Below are 19,159 nucleotides of genomic sequence, written 5' to 3'. Positions count from 1 at the left end.
TTTGTGGTTTGGTAGGGAGGGGGTGGTACTTTAAACTGCTGAGCTACTTCTGAGTTTCAGGTCCCCCCCCCCCCCCCCCTTTGCTTAAACTCACTTTTGATCAGTTTCCCTTTAAGGGCACGTCACCTCTCGGTGTCTCCAGCCGTGCTCTCTTATCGCTCCTCGTCTGTTTTGTTTCTTCAAACACGTGAATGTTGATGTTGACCCTCAGGCTGAGGACGAGCAGCTGCAGCTGCAGAGGTTGCTCTCTGCCTCCACTCGTGACGTCGCTCTCTCTCTGTCCTCCAGGTGTTTGTTTCGTCGATGAGGATTCCTGGACAGCAGCATGGCACAGTGTCGGCTGAGCATCTTGGTAAGATGAGGTGAGGAAACTTCAGGCGGAGAAATAAAACTCGATACTGACGGTGATGAGAATCACCCACTCTCTTGTCCTCTTGTGGGGTTTTGTACATTTTGTGCAATATTTCTGCGTAATTTGTGCCTTTTTTTTATTTTTTAGCTGTTTGGATATCAAAACATTCAGCTCGTTCAGGACATGCGTTCTCTGACTTTTGTTTTTTTTTGTAATTAGTATACTAAAAATTTTTTTTTACATCTATTTAAAATTCTTTTACACAAAAATACACTAAGATCATTTCAGTTCTTTCAAAAACGTTGTTCTTTTTGACGTTTGCTTCAGAACTGATTTTGTCTTGTGCTACTTTTAGCTTTCAGCTACTGTTCTGTTACATTTAGCTGTAGCTATCGTTTAGATTTTAGCTAGCCATTTGCAACTTTTTTGTACTTCTCGCTATCATTTTGCTGCTTTTTGCAAGATTTCTGCTGCATTTAGGGTTTAGCTTGCCTTTGGCTACTTTTAGCTTCTTTGTGTAATTTAAGCTAGCATTTTTTCATTTGACCTTTTTAACTAGTGTTTAGATAATTTTAACATTTTGCTGCTTTTAACTGGCCGCCTGCTACTTAGCTTTTAACTAGCCTTGTGTAACTGTTAGCTTGTAGCTAACGCTTGTTTTCTGCTGTTAGCTTGCATATTTCTACTTATCTTTTAGTTTTATTATGTTTGTCTTTCAGCTAGCGTTTTGCTTCTTTTGACTTTTAGCTAGACACATACTTCCAACATTGTATGGCTTTTATTTGGCCTTTTGCTACTTAGTTTTTATTTACTGTAGTTTTGCTACGTGAAGCTTTTAGCGAGCATTTAGCTTTCAGCTAACTCCTCGCTACCATTTTGCTACTTAGCTTTTGGCCAGCATTTTGCAATTTTTTGCCTCAAGTTCAGCTTTTTTTAGCTGTTTGCTTGTGTTTTGATGCTTTTAGCTAACATTTGACTACCTTTTCGTTCAACCTTCATTCAGACACGTTAATCCCATTGAGCCTCGGGGACTCATTTACAAGAGAGACCTGATTTCTTTATTTCTTTAAATAAAGAAAACTTCAATCTTTTAGTTTAGCAACTTTTTCTTTTTTGTCTAGCTTTTTCCTTTTTTTTTCCTTTTAGCTGGACTTGGATGCTTCTAAAAATTTACAAGTCTTTAGCTACTTCTAGCAACCATTTCCCCATTTACTTTTTAGCTAGCCCTTTGCTACCTTTAGCCAGTCTTTTGCAACCTTTAGCATCTAGCTAAAATCTCTAGCTATGTTCCTTCTTATAACTTTTACCCAGTGTTTTGCTACTTTTAGCTCCCTCTTTGCTACTTAAATCTTCAGGAGCGTTCATGCTGCATATTTTCAGAAAGAGTAATTTGTCTTGTGTTTTTCTTGTCGTCTTCAGCGCCGCCCGTCAGCGATGTGAGCCTCAGTAACCGGACGTCCTCCTCTGTCTCCAGACGTTCAGATGCTCACGGACAGTAAAGTGGCCAATCATGGCAAGCAGGTCAGCAGCGACGGCCGATCCGGCGTGAACCAGCAGGCGCCGCAGCAGGGGGCCGCCACACACCCGGGTTCAAAGGCTCCCGGCAGCCATGGAGTCAAATCCAACCAGGTGTCCCTCAGCAGTCCTGGGCTGAGGTCTGTCGGCCAATCGGCGAGCGGCGTCGGAGCGGCGATGAGAACCAAATCCAAGCGGGAGCGGAGCGTCTCCATGGACTCGGGGGTGTCGAGGGATACCGTTCCACTGGTCCTGGAGACGGACGCCAAAGGAGGTACGTTGTAGGGGAAGAGCTGGTACTTTCTGTATGTTCTAAATATTCAGCTCCTTTAACTTCCTGTCAGCTACATCGTTACCCGAAACGCCAGATTACGAGCATCGCCTCCTCTACAGCAGGAAGTGGACGTAAGGACTGAAAGGACGGCTGAATTAGTTTTCTCTAACTGAAACGCCACGACCTTTCGCTGAAGCGCCAGAATTTCCCCTCAGCTTTGTCTGTGTCGGTCCTTTCTGTGAAAAGTTATTAATCCTCAGAGAAGTTGTTACGAGAGGCGCTGACGAGTTTCTGTTGGCGTCCAGGCAAACCTTCGCGTGCGTCAGGAAAACGTTTGATTTGCATTCGCTTGCTGCTCTTCGGCTGCTGACATCGCCGTGAGACTCGTAGACGCTTCCTGTGCACAAACTGCAACACGCCGTCCTGTTTTTGTCACGGCGTTATTTACATCAGGACTGCCTGTAGCCTTAATAGCTACTTTATGCTAATCTGTGGTGACATGTTTTGGTTTTCTGGGGTCCCTAAAAGGGCGACGAGTTTGAACAAACTGATTTGAGAGCTGCATGCAAATTCACACGCAGAGAAATCCCCACTCAGGGCGAGGTGTGACTCCGTGTGACTCCGTGTGACGGTGGGCGGTGGCGGGAAAAGATAAAAGATGGAGTGGATCAGATAAAAACGAAAGGCTTAGCTTTCCCTGAAGGAATGCATATCGCTCGCCGCCTTTCGTAGCAGGTTAGACTGAGATGGTCTTTTCTTAAGAAATGACCAAACCTTGAAAATAATGTGGTAAAAACTCAGGTCATTAGATATTTTACTAACAGACAAAACAGTTTTAGTGCAGCTGTTAGAAGAGACAAAAGGTCGTTTGTGTCATTCGGACGTGAGTCGACCTCCTCTGCTTTCATTTTCTCTGAACTGTGAAAACTTCCTTTTTTACACTCGGGCTGTGAAGCCCGGGGGCTTCCCCCCGAATTATCTGATCTGTACGTACGAAACAGCCGACATCTGCAAGTTTGTGTTTTCTGGTGAACTCTTAACAGCTGAGTGACTGCTGAAATGTGTGGGAGGAGCCTAAACTGGACTCTGAAAGATAAAACAAGCAGAACAGAAGTTTAAAGCTAAAAAAAACAGAAATTAATAAAACTATAGCTTGGATTTGGATTTATTTATTTATTTTAAAGCACAATAATAAACATCAAAATAAACAACAGAGGTAAACATGCCAGAGTTAGCAAGACTGCTAATTTTCATCTGTCGTTCTTTAGCTGGTAACATTTTAGCTTACAGCAGCCAAATTGTTGCTAAAAGATACAATAAGCACAATGGTAACGAAAAGCTAAATGTAGCTAAAAGTAACAGGACTACAGCTGTAAGTAGCAAAATGATAACTAAAATTAGCAAAGCTGAAATAAAAATAAATTTAGCTCAAAGTAGAAAAATGGTAACTAAAACTTACAGTGAAGTTAGCCGAACGGTAGCTTAAACTAGCAACACAGTCGCCAAAAGCGTAAAGGAGTGAAATTTTAGCTAATAGTTTTTTTTTTTCATTCAACCTTTATTTATATGGGTTAGTCTCGTATAGTATCGTATAGTACTCAATAGTACCAAGATGTTTGCTAAAACCATCCAAAAAATAGCTAAAATTAAATGATCCCTAAAAGTAACAAAACTGTAGCTAAAATATGCTAAAATGTTAGCAGAACTACATCTCAAACTTGGCAGTACAGTTGCTTAAAGCTAAAAGTAGCTAAATTATAGCTAAATGGAGCAAAAGCGACGCTTAAAAAAAAATATATATATATTAACTAAAACTTATAGATCTCAAAACTGTAGGTAAAATATGCACAACGTAAACTACAAGCTAAAAGTCACAAAACTGTAGCTGAAAGCAACAGAACTATAGCTAAAAATAGGTAAATGGTAGCTACAACCATAAACTAATGAAGGTAAAAGAACGTTCGCTATAATTAAAAAATCTTTAACTAAATTGTACAGTAAAGTTGGCGGTAAGTAGCTTAAAGCTAGCAATACAGTTGGCAAAAACAAAAAGTAGCAAATTTATATCTAAAAGTACCAAGATGGTCGCTAAAACATCAAACTATAGCTAAAACAAAAAAAAACTTAGTTAAAAGTAGCAAGACTGTAACTAAAGCTTGCAGTAAAGTTAGCAGAACAGTAGCTCAAAGCTAAAGGTATCAAGAGGCAGCTAAAAGTAGCAAATGAATGATCAAGCTACATTTACTGTAGCAGTACAGTAGCTGAAAGTAGCAAAACCATTAAAACTTATCGTAAAGTTAGCTGAAGTGTAGCTAAAAGTTGCAAAACTATAGTGAAAAGTAACAAAACGCCAGCTAAAAGTAGCAGAACGACAGCCAAAAGTGGCAAAAAGCTAAAGGAGACAAAAACGGCAAATATGTAGAAGCAGATTTCAAACGCAACAATGTTTTGAAGGATTTAAGGAGTTCTGGGTGAATCTTATCAGAGAACTTTATTTTAAATAAAGTTAAATACTTTGTGAAGTATTAAAGCTTCAAAACCATCGGCACACGTTTCTCATCTGAGCTGAATGTTCTGAGAACAAAAGAACGAACGCTGACTCGGCACAATTCCACCGGTAAATATGACATTAAGAGCAGTTTTTAGTTTTTAACTACGATTACAGCGCGCGATTATTTCTGCGTGCATATTATGTTTTATTTGAAGGTATGATGTAATCGCAGGCCGACATGCATTCAGAAATGGATCGGTAAACGAAGTCGGGGGGGATTCCCCTCCCAGGGGAACAGTTATCCCTCCAGCCTGTGGTCTCCACCCAGCTGAATGGCTGACATACTTTTCTTTCAAGGTGTTCTGCTGCCAGCCTCGGAAACATTTCAGATTCCTCTCAGGTTTAAATTCATGCACCGGTTATTAAAACCAACAGATCGGACGTGCAGCTTTGGAGGACGGTTCTCTAAAAGCTGGCGTGTTTTTGTGTTTCCCTCCCCAGAGGGTGTCATGCGGAGCAAACGGCGCTGCGTTCTGACGAAGAAACAGCCGTACAGCGGAGACGAGTGGTGTTCTGGACCGGACACGGACGACGAGGACAAGCCGCACCCTGGATCCCAGCGTAAGTCTGTCTGCTGGGACCTGAGCTCCAACTCCTCCAGCTGCTTCTCAAACCAGCTCATGGGGGGGGGGGGGGGGGACGCCTCCTAGTTCTTCCTTGCTCCGGTCTAAAAGGTTGCAAGCAGAACTTGTGTAAGAAGTCGTTGATGACAATGAGCTGTTACATGTTTGCATGAATGCTGAGTCAGCACTCTGTTTCCTGTTTTCATTTTTCACACGTGCTGCTGCTTCTGCCCACCTTTGTGCTACTTGAGCCATTTATCTATTAAAAGGTTCAGCTCGTTCAGTAGACTGCTGCTGTCACTTTTGTTTTTTACTAAATTTTATACTCTTAAAAATATTTAGATTTATTAGCCAAAAATTTCCCCACCGAAGTACAGAGATCTCTTGTTTAATTAAAACTTTGTCTCTTTAAACCTGCTTCAGCACACTGGCTCTATTTTAGTCTTCTAATGCTACTTTTAGCTTCTAGTTACCCTTTTACTACTTTTAGCCTCTAACCAGCATTTGGCTGCTTTCAGCCTTTAGCCAGCCTTTTGTTGCTTTTAGTCTTTAGTCATTCTTTTGCTAATTTTAGCTTTTAGCCATTCTTTTTCTGCTTTAGCCTTCCGCTAACATTTTTGCTGCTTTAGCTTTCAGCCAGCCTTTAGCCAGCCTTTTTCTGCTTTTAGCTTTTAGCCATCCTTTTACTGCTTTTAGCCATTAGCCAGACTTTTGCTGCTTTTAGCCATTAGCAAGACTTTTGCTGCTTTTAGCCTTTAGCCATTCTTCTTCAGCTTTAGCCTTAAGCTAGCATTTTGCTACTTTAACTTTCAGTCAGCCTTTTGCTGCTTTAGCCTTTAGTTAGCCTTTGCTGTTTGTAGCCTTTAGCTAGCTTTTTGCTGCTTTTAGCCTTTAGCCAGACTTTTACTACTTTTAGCCTCTAACCAGCATTTGTTTGCTTTCAGCCTTTAGCCAGCCATTTGCTGCTTTTAGCCTTTAGCCATCTTTTTGCTGCTTTTAGCTTTTAGCCATCCTTTTACTGCTTTTAGCCATTAGCCAGACTTTTGCTGCTTTTAGCCATTAGCCAGACTTTTGCTGCTTTTAGCCTTTAGCCATTCTTCTTCAGCTTTAGCCTTACAATAGCATTTTGCTACTTTAGCTTTCAGACATCCTTTAACTAGCCTTTTGCTGCTTTTAGCTTTTAGCCATCCTTTTGTTGCTTTTAGCCTTTAGCCAGCCTTTTACTACTTTTAGCCTTTAGCCAGCCTTTTACTACTTTTAGCCTTTAGCCAGCATTTGTTTGCTTTCACCTTTAGCCAGCCTTTTGCTGCTTTTAGCCTTTAACCAGCCTTTTGTTGTTTTTAGCCATTAGCCAGACTTTTACTACTTTTAGCCTCTAACTAGCATTTGTTTGCTTTCAGCCTTTAGCCAGCCTTTTGCTGCTTTTAGCCGTTGGCTATTATTTTGTTGCTTTTAGCCTTTTGCCATTCTTTTGCTGATTTTAGCCTTCAGCCAGCGTTTTGCCGCTTTAGCTTTAGTCTAGCCTGCCTTTTGCAATTTTATCTTAAGTTTTGCCATTTTTTCCGTTAACGTTTTAGCTAGCGCTCTTCTTTGGCCAGAACGACTCAGTTTCAGCTTCTTCAACCGACTCACTGTGTTTTTGTAGAAATCTGAGATTCTCTAGTTCACATTTGTTGGGTTTCTGAGCACAAACTGAACTTTAGTGTTTTGATATTTAAATGATCTTTTATCTGTTTTTGAACAATCAGGCTGATGGAGCAGACTGCTTCTCTTTATTTGTTCTTTTATTTTTAGAAAAACAAGTTAAAATAATTATTCAAATAATTCAGAGACAATTCGTCACAAAAAGTAACTTTTTTTTTTTACACAGTGACGAGAATAAATGAATAAGAACAGTGTTAATTTAAAGTAAGTTTTATTTTATTCTTGTTGTTATATCTTTTTGTTTTCAGTCTCAAATCCCCAAAACAAACTTTCCTCCTCTAAACGGGGTCCTGGTATGAAAAGTTGGGGAACCACTGACATGGTCACATTATTTCAGTAGATGAATGTTCTTTAAGTGCTCGACCTGTTTCAGATGTTTTAGCTCCATCTAGTGTTTGGTGTTTCCAAGAGGATCCACACGTGAAGGTCCAGACCACAGCTGCAGACAAACGCTCTGTGTTTGATGTTTCAGGTCCGATCCAGGGGCTCTCCGATCGCCTCCCTGCAGGACACAAATCAGAGCCTGGGGGCGCCATGATGGGGCCGGGGCTAAAACCAGAACCACCGCAGCCTCCACAGCAACTCGTGTACGTTTTCACCACCAGCCTAGCCAACAGGTGAGAATTATACGCAGATCACTTTATAAACAGACACGAATTATTGATTTTCTCGTGGAATTGGTCGTAACTGCAGCGATTTATTGATTCGTGCTGCTGCTAAATGTCTCCACAGCGCTGCAGAAGCAGTGATGAAAGGCCAGACCGAGTCCATCCTTCAGTTTCACCAGCAAAACGTTTCGCAGTCCAAGCTGGAGCAGGTGAGACACTCGGAATAAACTAGACGAGCGAATGTGTTCATCGCAGAAAGGCAGCGGCTACAAACTGTGTGGGGAAAGACGATTTCACCGTTTTTTATCTTTCACGCGTTTTTGTTCCCGTTTTTCTGTCTCACTATATCAAACTGCTCTGAGTAATGCTGATAAACTGACTTTTATAGTTTCTTAAACATTATTATGGGTCTTTATTAGCTTTCCCTCGAAGGAAAGCGAGCCCAGCATCTTTCATATCGCCACCTTCCAACAGTTGAGGCCAAAGTCAAAGAAATGGGGATAATGCTCAGCTTCAAATACACCAAATTTTAGCTCAATATCTATAAAACTGACTGAGTTACAGCCATTTTAGTTGTGTTTTCTTATGTTATTTAGCTGTTTCTTGAACGTTACTGACTTGACATTCAAATATTGTAGACCAGTGTTTCCCCTACCATTATCCAAAGGGGGGAGGGGGCACACCCTGCCAACAGGAACATCGGCCCCACCATAATGATCATGGCAGCGTGTTTGAGTCACTCTCTCCAGTAAACTCGTTTTCTGCAGCTTTATTTCTTGGAATCAAACTATATTAAAACTAAAAGACATTTATTTTACCAAGATAAATGCACTGGTATGTGTCTATTTAACTGTTTTTCAAAACACCCAAGTTCTCAAGGTCAAGGTGTCTTTATTGTCATTCACATCACATGTGGTACACGAGGTGGAATGAAACTATGTACACAGAGACCCAGTTACATCCAACAAAACAAAAATACAAATTGTAAAGAAAAACGGTAATAAGATCTAAGATATGAACTAAGAAATACGCTAAACTAAGAATATATTAATAACTACTAGTACAAAACAATGCGCCAAACAGCAGCACGACCATGAGTGTGTGTGAGCAGATGAGGACAAATGAACACAGCAGCATGAAATAAATCAGCAGCATGAGATCAGCATCAAGGATAATCAGCAGCACATATCAACATTCAAGTGGCGTTACAGTGATTTTTTTTCACAGTGATTATCCTGACTAGGGATTCATGAGTCTAACAGCCTCGGGGTAGAAGCTGTTCCTCAGCCTAGTGGTTCTACACTTAATGCTCCTCAACCTTCTGCCTAAGGGGAGCGGGGCAAAAAGTGTGTGCTGGATGAGTGGAGTCCTTCATGATGCAGGTGGCCCTCTTCCTGCCTCTGGAGGTGTAGATTGGGAGGTGTAGGTGTTTGTAGTTCTCTCTGTGAGCGTCGTCTCATAAATGCACATTTTGATTCTAAAACTGATTACAGCGAATAAACAGGGTTTGTGTTCTCTTTCCATGCTAAACTTGTTTATTTTAATGAAATTACACTGAGAGGTAAATGTACCGGCATGAATGTAATTCAATAAACGGATCAAATGTGAAAAATAAATAGTATTAAATGAGCTGAAGTCTTTTAAAATATAATCCATTGGAGTAAAATAAAGTAATTTTAAGGCAGAAATCTTTCAGTCTGGCAATTAATGGGAATTATTAAGTTGTTTAAAGGACTACCTGTGCTATAGGTTTTAAAATATTATTCTTTTGGATATATGTTATAAAAAGGCCCAAACACTCTTTCAGTGTCAACTTTTTAAAAATGTATCACTAATCGTATTCTGACTTGTGAACATCCTATTGAGGTTTGTTATGTTTGAAAATTGTAATTTAAGGACTTTCTTGTCACTGAAACTACTTGATCATTAAAAACCTCATAGCTGCTAACAATACAAGCAAACTAGACAAAATGATTAACAGAAGCAATGGAAAAACAATTTCATATTTAGTCATGTATTGAATTAAATTCATTCAGAAACATTCGAAAAGCCCCAAAGTCACTGCAGTGAGAAACGCTACACACTTTGTAAATAAATCATCCAAGTTCTTGGTCCAACAAACAAGTCCCTATGAATTTGAGATGTTTCTTACTGTTGTATCATAACTCACATTGTTTTTTTTTGTTTGTTTCCTACCACAGGGTTACCAACAAGGGAAGCTTTCTAGCGTATCTGAGAAGGTAAACTCCATCAACTCTCCGCTCATAGGAACCCCCAAATCCCAAAGTGGAACTCCACGGCCAGCCTCTGCAGGAGCCGGGGGTCCGTTGCCTTTAGCAGGGACGCCCTCGTCAGCAGGACACTCTGATAATGAATCTTCTCAGACCAGACCTGCTGGAGCTTCCAGCAACAACATCGCCACCCACAGGTCAGAGGTAGGAAGCAAAGCCACTTCTGGAGGTGCAGACCATGGAAACATAGAGGGTGTGGGTGGTATGGCTATTTCCAGTGCTGCTGCATCCCCATCAGGAAGTCCCAGCATCTTGTCTGCACATCTACAGGGTGACCCAGTCCAAAGGAGCGGCCCTGTGAGCATAGACTGTCTTTCCAAAGAACAGCTTGAGCACAGAGAGCGCTCTTTGCAGACTCTGAGAGACATTGAGAGGCTGTTTCTTCGTGGCGTAACAGCGGGAAGTCCTGGAGACCCAGGAGGCTCCAACAACCCAGCTAACCCAAGTAATAACGCAGAGAGGAGTGGGATTGATGAGCCTGAGCATGGTACGAACAACTCAGGAAACTGTGGCAGTGGGAACATGCTAACCTCCACTTCAGTGGGAGGAATGAAGAAGTATGAAGAGCCCCTGCAGTCCATGATTTCTCAAACTCAGTCCCTTGTTGGACCTGCCCTTGACAGCCCCCAGATGGATTCTCACTTACCACAACACCCACATCACCAAATATCTTCACCCAGGGACAACATGGGTCCCCTGCTTGGACCGGATGGGCTGTCACGAGAACAGATGGCTTGGAGGAAACTTCAAGAAGAGTACTATCAAGAAAAGAGACGTCAACAGGAGATGCAGCCTTCTGGTCATCCGCAGCACTTCAGAATGATTCCTGAGGTGGGTGTGCACGGAGGTTCTGTGATGATTAGAGGACCCCCTCCTCCTTACCACAGCAAGCTTGGAGACCAGCAGTGGAGTCCTACTAATTTGATGAGAGCTGGAATGGGTGGAAATGGACGAATATTGGATCTGCACCAAGAGGGACCACGTGGTCCTAGGTTCCTAGGGCAAATCCAAAGAGGGCAGCCTGGTGCAGGTGGCTTTCCTGGTAGTCCTGGGGGAGGTTTATCAATAGAGGGTCTAGGACCTCAAAGAACCAGTCGTTCGGGGATGATTTGGCCTGATGATATGCCGAACAACATTGGCGGGGGAGGCGTCTTCCATGGCTGTTATCCCAGCGGGCCTTCGCCGCATTTTCAAGGGGACTCTGAGTTTTTAACGCGTGAGGAAATGTTTAGGATCATGGAGAAACGGCACATGCAGGGTGTTTCCAGGTTTGAACTGGACAGACTGGCGAAACAGCAGCAACAGGGAAACATGGGCACAAGAATTATAGATAGTCTTGGTGCCCCAGACTTTCCTAATATGGGAATGGGCCGCGGTCCACCCTCTGCTCGAGGTGATCCAATGGACTTTCCTGGTTCCCGAGAGATGATGGGGTCACCTGGTGCATGTCCTCAGATGAGAGACTTGGTGGATTCTCCTTTAGGGAGCAATATTCCAATGAACATGAACCCACAGATGACTCTTCAACAGCAGCAGCAGATGATGCTCTCTCAGAGACTCCGAGGCAGTCACGGAGGCAGAGGGACCTTAGGTGAGATGTTTGGAACTGGAGACATTTCACGAATCAGTGCTTCACAAAACGATAGAGGACGAAATAAGGGAATGATCCCTGGACCTGATGGCCCCTTCCAGTTTCCTAGTCAAGGTCCTTTTTCTGAAGGACAAGTAGATGGACCTTATCTTCAGCAACCTGGCCCTGAGATGTTTGGACCTGAACAGACAGGTCCCAGTCCAATTGGAGGTACATTGCGGCTCAGCCATCTGCCACTGACTGAAGAACTTAGAGGACCAGATATTGGTTCTAGGCACCCCTCTGACCTGTCCAGTAACGTTAACGCCCTAACATCTCCCTCAGTTCCGCCTTCTCACCAACTCAAGTCACCATCTCTCAGTCAAGAGCCATCTCCCCTTTTGCCTTCGCCTTCTGCTCAAGGACTGAAGTCACCAATCTCCTCTGCTGGGCATCACCCCACATTTCCCCCAGCATCCGGTGCAGGGACTCCTTGCTCTAATTCCTTGAAGTCTCCTCAAATAATGGGTTCCTCCAACCTTGTGTTGCATTCTCCATCCAATTCTCCTGGACAGCTCAAGTCTCCAGCTATAGCTATGGGCTCTCCTGTGTGGACAGGAGAGCCTAAAGCAGCTCTTCCAAGTCCAGGGGGTCCAACCGGTGGGAAAGTTGTTGGAAATGGAGGTAGTGGCTCCACTGATACAGGTACAGTCCAGAACAAACTCAAAGCAGACAACATTTTTCTTTTGTTGCTGTGAAGATGATGATTTTCTGAATTTCTTTCAGGCCAGTCCCATCCCCCAAGGAGTTCCAGTTCGACCCCCATTAGCCAGCCGGGCTCCATGAACCCCAGTATGCCGTTTACGACGTCTCCCGATGCCCCGCCATCTCAGAATCCTTTATCCCTGATCATGTCCCAGATGTCCAGGTATGCCGTTCCCAGTTCTACTCCTCTCTACCATGACGCAATCAAGACGATTGCCACGTCCGATGACGAGATGATGCCAGAGCGCCCTCTTCTGTCTGGAGTCAGTATTGGAGGTACGAAAACAAAACAAAAGACCAAATGTCTTCAAATGTCAAAGGTTGTTGTTGTGAATTGAAGCCAGCAGGACCCGGTTATTGAATTCATAATTATTAAACAGTTTTTTAATTAGTTTGGAAGCACGTTCCATTTATTACACTTTGACAGTGAACAATGTGGCAGTTTCCTTTGGTTTCCTCATGTTGAACTTTCTCTTAAAATAGCTGACAAAGTATTTATTCGTACTGCTGTATAAAGTAATAAACACAAATGAATAAAAACTGCAATATAGTGCAATTCTATTCTGCACACACTGAAATGTGTTTTTCTTTTTTTCTTAATTGCGTGTTATGTGATGCAACTACATGTTTTTCATATAAAATGTTTTTCATGAGAAGGCAAAATAAAAATATATTCGAATAGTTAAATGGGAAAATAGCTAAAATTTCACAAATATTGACAAGTTTCAATAAAAAGCAAAGACTGTTTCGATTCAGCAATGCACAAGATAAAAAAATAAAAAGCTAATTAAAGCTAAATGTAACAAAGTAGCTGCAAGGTAGAAATATAATTTTATTCAAAAGCTAAAATTAGTACAAAAAAGATTAAAGTAAGCTAAAGGTAGCAAAATGTTATTTACAAGCTAATGTTGCCAACAACTAGCTAAAAGCTAAACTTAGCAAAAAGTTGGCTACCAGAACTTTAAATGCTTAAGTTGTAAAAAGATGGCTAATAGCTAAAGGTTAGCTAAAATCTAAATGTAGCAAAAGACTTGCAAAATGCTAGCTAAAAAAAAAAAAAAAAACGTGGCTAGAAGCTAAATATAGCATAAAGTTAAATGTAGCAAAAAGTTAGTTATAAATATAATCTTTAAATGCTAACGTTGTAAAAAGCTAGCTAATATTAGCTAATGGTTAGGTAAAATCTAAGTGTAGCAAAAAACTTGCAAAATACTGGCTAAAATAAAAAATAAAAGGTGGGTAGAAGCTAAAAGTAGCAAAAAGTTAGTTATAAATATCATCTTTAAATGCTAACGTTGTAAAAAGCTAGCTAATATTAGCTAATGGTTAGGTAAAATCTAAATGTAGCAAAATACTTGCAAAATGCTAGCTAAAATAAAAGGTGGCTAAAAGCTAAATATAGCATAAAGTTAAATGCAGCAAATAGTTAGTTATAAATATCATCTTTAAATGCCAAAGTAGTAAACAGCTAGCTAAAAGTAGCTAAAGGTTAGGTTAACAAAAAACTTGCAAAATGCTGGCTGAAATCTAAAAGTACCAAAAGATGTTGAAAAGCTAAACAGCAAAAAGTTTGGTAAAAAATACGAGACCTTTAAAAGCTAAACTAATAAAAAGCTAGGTAAAAGTAATAACAGGTTAGTTAAAAGCTAGATGCAGCTAAAAAGAAGCAAATCTAAAAGTAGCCAAAGGTGGATAAAACCTAAATATGACAAAAAGTTAATAAAAATATTAAAAGTCTGTGAAAAGTAGCAAAGGTGTGTTGCTGCCTGTGGTCGTGGTTTATTTTGACATTTGATCTTAGTTTTTCTTTCTTTCGGTTTTCCCTGTAGGAGGCATGGGGACGAACGAGGCGTCGCAGATGCTCGTCCCCCAGGGCTCCACTGGCCCCCACAATGACCCCCAAAGCCCCCTGGGCGTTGTCAGCCAAGGTCAGCAGCACCTGTCCCATGATGCCTCGGGACCTGCGCTTTCCTCGCCAAACCAAATGGGTCTGCCGGCCATGAATTCGGTCATCATGGGAGGGGGCCCTCCTGACAGGATGGGGCCCAGCAACGTGTCACCGTTGTCTCAGAACCAAATGGCGGGTTTTCCTCGCGTGCAGCCGTCGTCTCTTGGGCCCATGCACTCACCGGTTCGAGGAATGTCTCAGAGTTTCTCCCAGTCCAGCGACAACCTCCTGCCTCATCAGCAGCTGCAGCTGCTGAGCAAAGGTCATCACCAACGCACCGCCCACCCCTCAGACTCTTTTGCTTCTCTTCCGATGAGGGACGGTCCAGATTTAAGCGAGGTTATCCGACCCACCCACACGGGGATCCCAGAGTTTGACCTCTCCCGCATCATTCCCTCGGAGAAGCCCAGCAGCACCCTTCAGTACTTCCCGAAGAGCGAGCCCCATCAGGGCCCGCCGTCGCAGCAGCTCCTCAAACAGCTGTCCGCATCTGGACCTCAGCACTGCGGCGGCCCCTCGTGCAACCCCCACTTGGCGAGCCTGCAGAGCATGGCGGAGCAGCAGCTGCTGCCTCACCCCTCTCACGGGGGAATTCGCCAGAACATGGGCCTTCCTCAGGCGGGGCCGAGGGGTATGGTGCCCACTGGTGGCATGGGCTCCATGTGTCCCCCCGGACACCTAATGGGGCGGACAGGCCTGATGCCCCAGCAGCAGCAGCCAGCCATGATGGCCAACAGCCTTCTCCACCACCCCTCCAACCCATATGCTGGAATGATGCCGTCTCAGCATAATTTAATGTCGCAGCAGAACATTCTGATGATGCAGGCCAAGCAGCGCGGCATGCCAATTCCAGGGGAACCCTTCGGACACCAGGGCCCCATGTTGGGCCCTCCCCACCCTCAGTCTGGCATGATGGGCCAGCAGTCCCTCAGACAGCGGGGGATGTCCCTGGACAGTCCGATCGGCTACGGCTCCGGCGGTATGGCCAACATGCCTTTCTGAACCATCTCAGCTGTTTTAAAACGTGTCCCATCGTGTCTTTTTCTTCTTCTTTTTTTAAATCGTTGTAGTTGTCGGGAAAGAGAAACGCTTTTAAAAACAAATCGGTGATAATCTTCACGTTTTGGGTTAAATAAAATAAAATAAAAAATTAAAAAGCACTGTAACACTGTTGAATAAATCTGAAGCCATTTTCTAAAAAAGAAAATACTGTAAATTGTATAAATTAAAACAAAAAAAAAAGTCTGTGTATTTGTTGTGATTAGGAGAAGAGTGCCTCAGATTTCTTTGTTTGAACATCATTGATTTATTTTCTCCAACTACCAAACTGTTTGTGCAAATAAATTATATAAATATATAATATATACTTTGCTGTATATAAGATGCAATTTGTGATTGTTTGCAGTTGTTCTGTATCACTGTGTTTTAATAGGAGTCAAAAAATAGAATAATCATCTCAGACGTTTGTTTGTTTTTTGTGTTTTTAATCGTTTTATTAAAATAAAGGCCCAGTGTTCCTTGAAGGATCGCCCACCACCTTTAGACGGTTTTAGACTGAGCTCGCGTTACACCGAGGAAAGACGTAGTCGTTAATTGTTTTAATTTAGTTTATTTATAAAGTTCTCAACAAAAAGCATCGCGGGACACTGTGCAATAATCTTCATGCAGTATCAAATGCTAGTTAGAAGTTAAAGCCAGCAGATTGGGACTGGTAGCACAGAGGTTAGAGAAGGTGGGCCTGTGATCGGAAGATCAACTCCCGGTACCGACAACATCGAAAGTGTGGGTGAGATAGGTGAAGCGCCCGCACCTGCCCCCACTCTCATTTGCCCCACTCTGGACCCTTGAGCAAGGCCCTTAACCCCCACCATCTGCTCCTCCGGGCGTCCTAGATGGCAGCTCTGCTCCACACAGAGGCTGTGGAAGCGTCAGGAAGGGCATCTGGCGTAAAAACAACAGCAAAGTCTTCGTGTGAGTTAGTTTGCTGTGGTGACCCCTGACGCAGGGAGCAGCTGAAAGAAGAAGGATTAAAAAAAAAATACTATCAGATTGGCTTGGCTCGAATCTTCACTTCGTCCCAATCTATCAAGAGCAGCACGATGGTGACAGTGGAAAGGAATGACCCCCTTTTAACAAGAAGAAGCCCCCAGCAGAACCAGGTTCTGGATGGGCAGCCCTCCGTCTCAACTGGCTGGGGTTAGAGCCGAGACCGGAAAGAGAAAGAAGGATTGGACCAGGTGTAGTTTCTATGGGAGATGAAGAGTAGAGCGAGTAAAGAGCAGTCGAGGGAGGCGATGAGGTCGGTTTGTCCTCCAGCACTCTTAAAGGTCGTTGCATCATCCGAAGCAGAGGAATCGACTCGGACGTAGCCGTGACAAAAACTAATTTTCTTCTGGCAGTAGCTTCGACTGTCACTTCTCAACACGAGGTCCAGCTTTGATCTCAGGACGACTGGTCAAAGTTTGTGGGCGTGGTTATGCAGAAACGCGCAACTACTCCGCTTCCAGAAGTCAAAGTTTCTTTATTTTGTCGTTCCACCACACGTGGTGGAAAGAAATTGTGCACACGGTCCCAGAAGTCGGCTGTTGTGCGTGCGATCAACTTGGACAGCTCTAAGGAGCAGTTGGCCGATGCCGTCAGAAAATTCATTCATTTGTACAAGTCTTTAAGACAAAAGGCCCTCTGCTGAAATGTGTGGCGCGCTCTCCGTGACAAATGTGTGGCCAAACGGCGGCTGCAGGGACGGAGTGGAAGAAAGCCGTGCCGTGTACTACAGTGAGGGGTTTCCCAGGAGCTCAATGTGTCCAATGGATGATGAAAGATATATGCGAATACGAACATCTCACAACCACGTGACCAACCTTAATAGCAGCTGAACTAAAGGATAGCTCCAGAAACCCAAGCCAACCCTAACTATAGGATCCATCAAAAGGGAAAGTCTTAATCCGTGTCTTAAAAGCAGACAGTCAGCTTCTCAGACAGAAATTTTCTCCCAGTCTACTTTTAGAAACCTTAGAAACCTCAAGTAAACCTGCAGTCAGAGCACAAAGTGCTCCATTGGGAAAGTGTGGAACAGTAAGATCTTTTATACAAGATGGACCTAGGCTATTGAGAGCTTTGTTTGTTACAAGTCAAATTAAAAATTTTATTCTGAAGTTGGCAGGGAGCCAAAGGAGAGAACTGGAGGCTTCAGTTGTTATGGGAGACGACATCCTCGGAGTATGTTTTATGACTAACTCTCGGCTACTACCACACCAAAGTTTAGCTCAATGTTTATAAACATGACTGAGATTTAACAATTGCTGTGTTTGCCATATTGAATTAGGTTGACTGCAAATGTTACTCCAATAATTAAATTTTGAGAGTTGCATGAAATTTCCATCAGGTGGTTTATGAAATATTTTGCTAACAGACCAAGGCAGTTACACAATGGCCTACCGTTGATGGTTAAAATTAAAATAGTTTGATATAATTGGCCGAAGTTTGTCCTCATTTCAAACCTAAGACGTGACTAGTCAGAATTGGCTGCTTAGCTATAGTGCATTCACAGACAGGTAAAAAAAAAATCAGACTTTGAGTGTCAAGACAGTAAAACTGAAAAAACAAACCAAAAAAACTGATTCCGCTCACTTGTCAAGTAATCGATGCATTTCTAGAAGGTGAAACGTTTCAGCACAAAAAAATAAGAAACTGTCTAGATAACCTGACTGAAAATTGTTGGATTGTATACCTGGATTATTGAGCATGGACTTTGTTGCCCTTTTTAAAGTTCGTATCTGTTAATTTTCTTCCCACCTTATGTCAATGTAAATGTATCTATATAGCACGTAAAAACAGTAAAAGCTGACCGAAGTGCTTTACAATTTAGTCAAATTCAAATAAAAACAATAAGAACAAAAAACCCAACAACGAATACATCTTGTTCCACTCAGGAAAAACAATAAAGTTAACAATGAAATACAACACGCAACAACAATAAAAATCAGGTTCTCAAACCGTACGGATCAAATGCCAAGGAAAAAAGATGAGTCTTGATCAAACATTTAAAAGTCTCAACAGTCTGCAGTCTTTAAATGATCGGGTAAACTGTTCCACAATTTCGGAGCAGCAACCGCAAAAGCCAGATCACCTGGTTTGTAAAATATGATTTAAAGTCCATTGTTTGATGTGCTGTCTTTTATTTTGTTGGAATATTGCTTTTGTTAAACATTAAATTTATAATACTTAACCAGAGTTAATATTTTTGAAGGTACCCACTTTCATTTCTTTTGTTTTTTGTTAAAAACCCACTGGCTAAATAATATCAGACCTATTTCTAACTGGTTTAATGTTACCTCCCCTTTTCCTAGCTGAGGCGAGTCGTAACGTTGACTAAAATGCCCATCTCTAGTAAATACAGCAATTCAGATGTAGCAGAATGAACAACAAGGGGTTTATGAAAACACTGGATAGGGTTATATAGCTAGTGGCGGCTGGCCAATAGAGGGCGCTAGGGCACTGCCCCACCACTCACACCACTTACCATATTACCTGGAAGACATAAAAAATGAAATAATAATTAAAAAAAAGAAATATACATATATATATATATTGTGTAAGATAAATATTTTATAGTTAATGATGAGTAAAGTTGTTTCTTTCAAAACATTGTCACTGATTGATGACATATTTATTTTCATATTTACAAGATATAGGACTATTCTGGGCGCAACGCTCCTGCGCCCAGAGTACGGGTGCATTGTACGGATCGTGCTTCCGATCCCGGAACAGATTGTGCAGTGACACTTAAAAATATATATTTATTTAAGCAAATTGCAAGTATACAACAAACAAATGAATGAAGTATACAGAAGAACACAGCACTTACATGAACAAACAACCAGGGGTGTTAATTAGACAAATACATGCAAAGATTTACAGATAGAGATTGTCCTGAGGGCCTTTTCATTGGTAGTCTATTAGTGATTTAACATATAGAATTATATATATATATATATATATATATATATATATATATA

At 42.0% G+C, this 19,159-nt stretch overlaps 1 protein-coding gene across 2 annotated transcripts in view; it reads left to right on the top strand.

The window, feature by feature from the left end:
- Positions 1-15,455, top strand: part of bcl9l (bcl9 like) — a 31,584-nt gene extending 16,129 nt beyond the window's left edge. The window contains exons 2-9 of one of the 2 annotated variants that reach the window (XM_037677640.1): positions 289-352; positions 1,827-2,141; positions 5,134-5,253; positions 7,432-7,576; positions 7,692-7,776; positions 9,769-12,133; positions 12,215-12,469; positions 14,023-15,455. In XM_037677640.1, coding sequence (XP_037533568.1) covers positions 304-352; positions 1,827-2,141; positions 5,134-5,253; positions 7,432-7,576; positions 7,692-7,776; positions 9,769-12,133; positions 12,215-12,469; positions 14,023-15,143 — 4,455 coding nt within the window. In that variant the 5' untranslated portion in view covers positions 289-303 and the 3' untranslated portion in view covers positions 15,144-15,455. Of the gene's footprint in view, positions 1-288; positions 363-1,771; positions 2,142-5,133; positions 5,254-7,431; positions 7,577-7,691; positions 7,777-9,768; positions 12,134-12,214; positions 12,470-14,022 lie in introns of those variants that run through there. The other variant, XM_037677641.1, reaches the window with a different exon arrangement.
- The last annotated feature ends 3,704 nt before the right edge of the window (positions 15,456-19,159 follow it).

Source organism: Nematolebias whitei, chromosome 6 (assembly GCF_014905685.2).
Source record: "Nematolebias whitei isolate Nwh7 chromosome 6, NemWhi1, whole genome shotgun sequence".
NCBI lineage: Eukaryota > Metazoa > Chordata > Actinopteri > Cyprinodontiformes > Rivulidae > Nematolebias > Nematolebias whitei.
The sequence above is the reverse complement of the archived record's forward strand: the minus strand, read 5'-3'. Positions and strand labels throughout refer to the sequence as shown.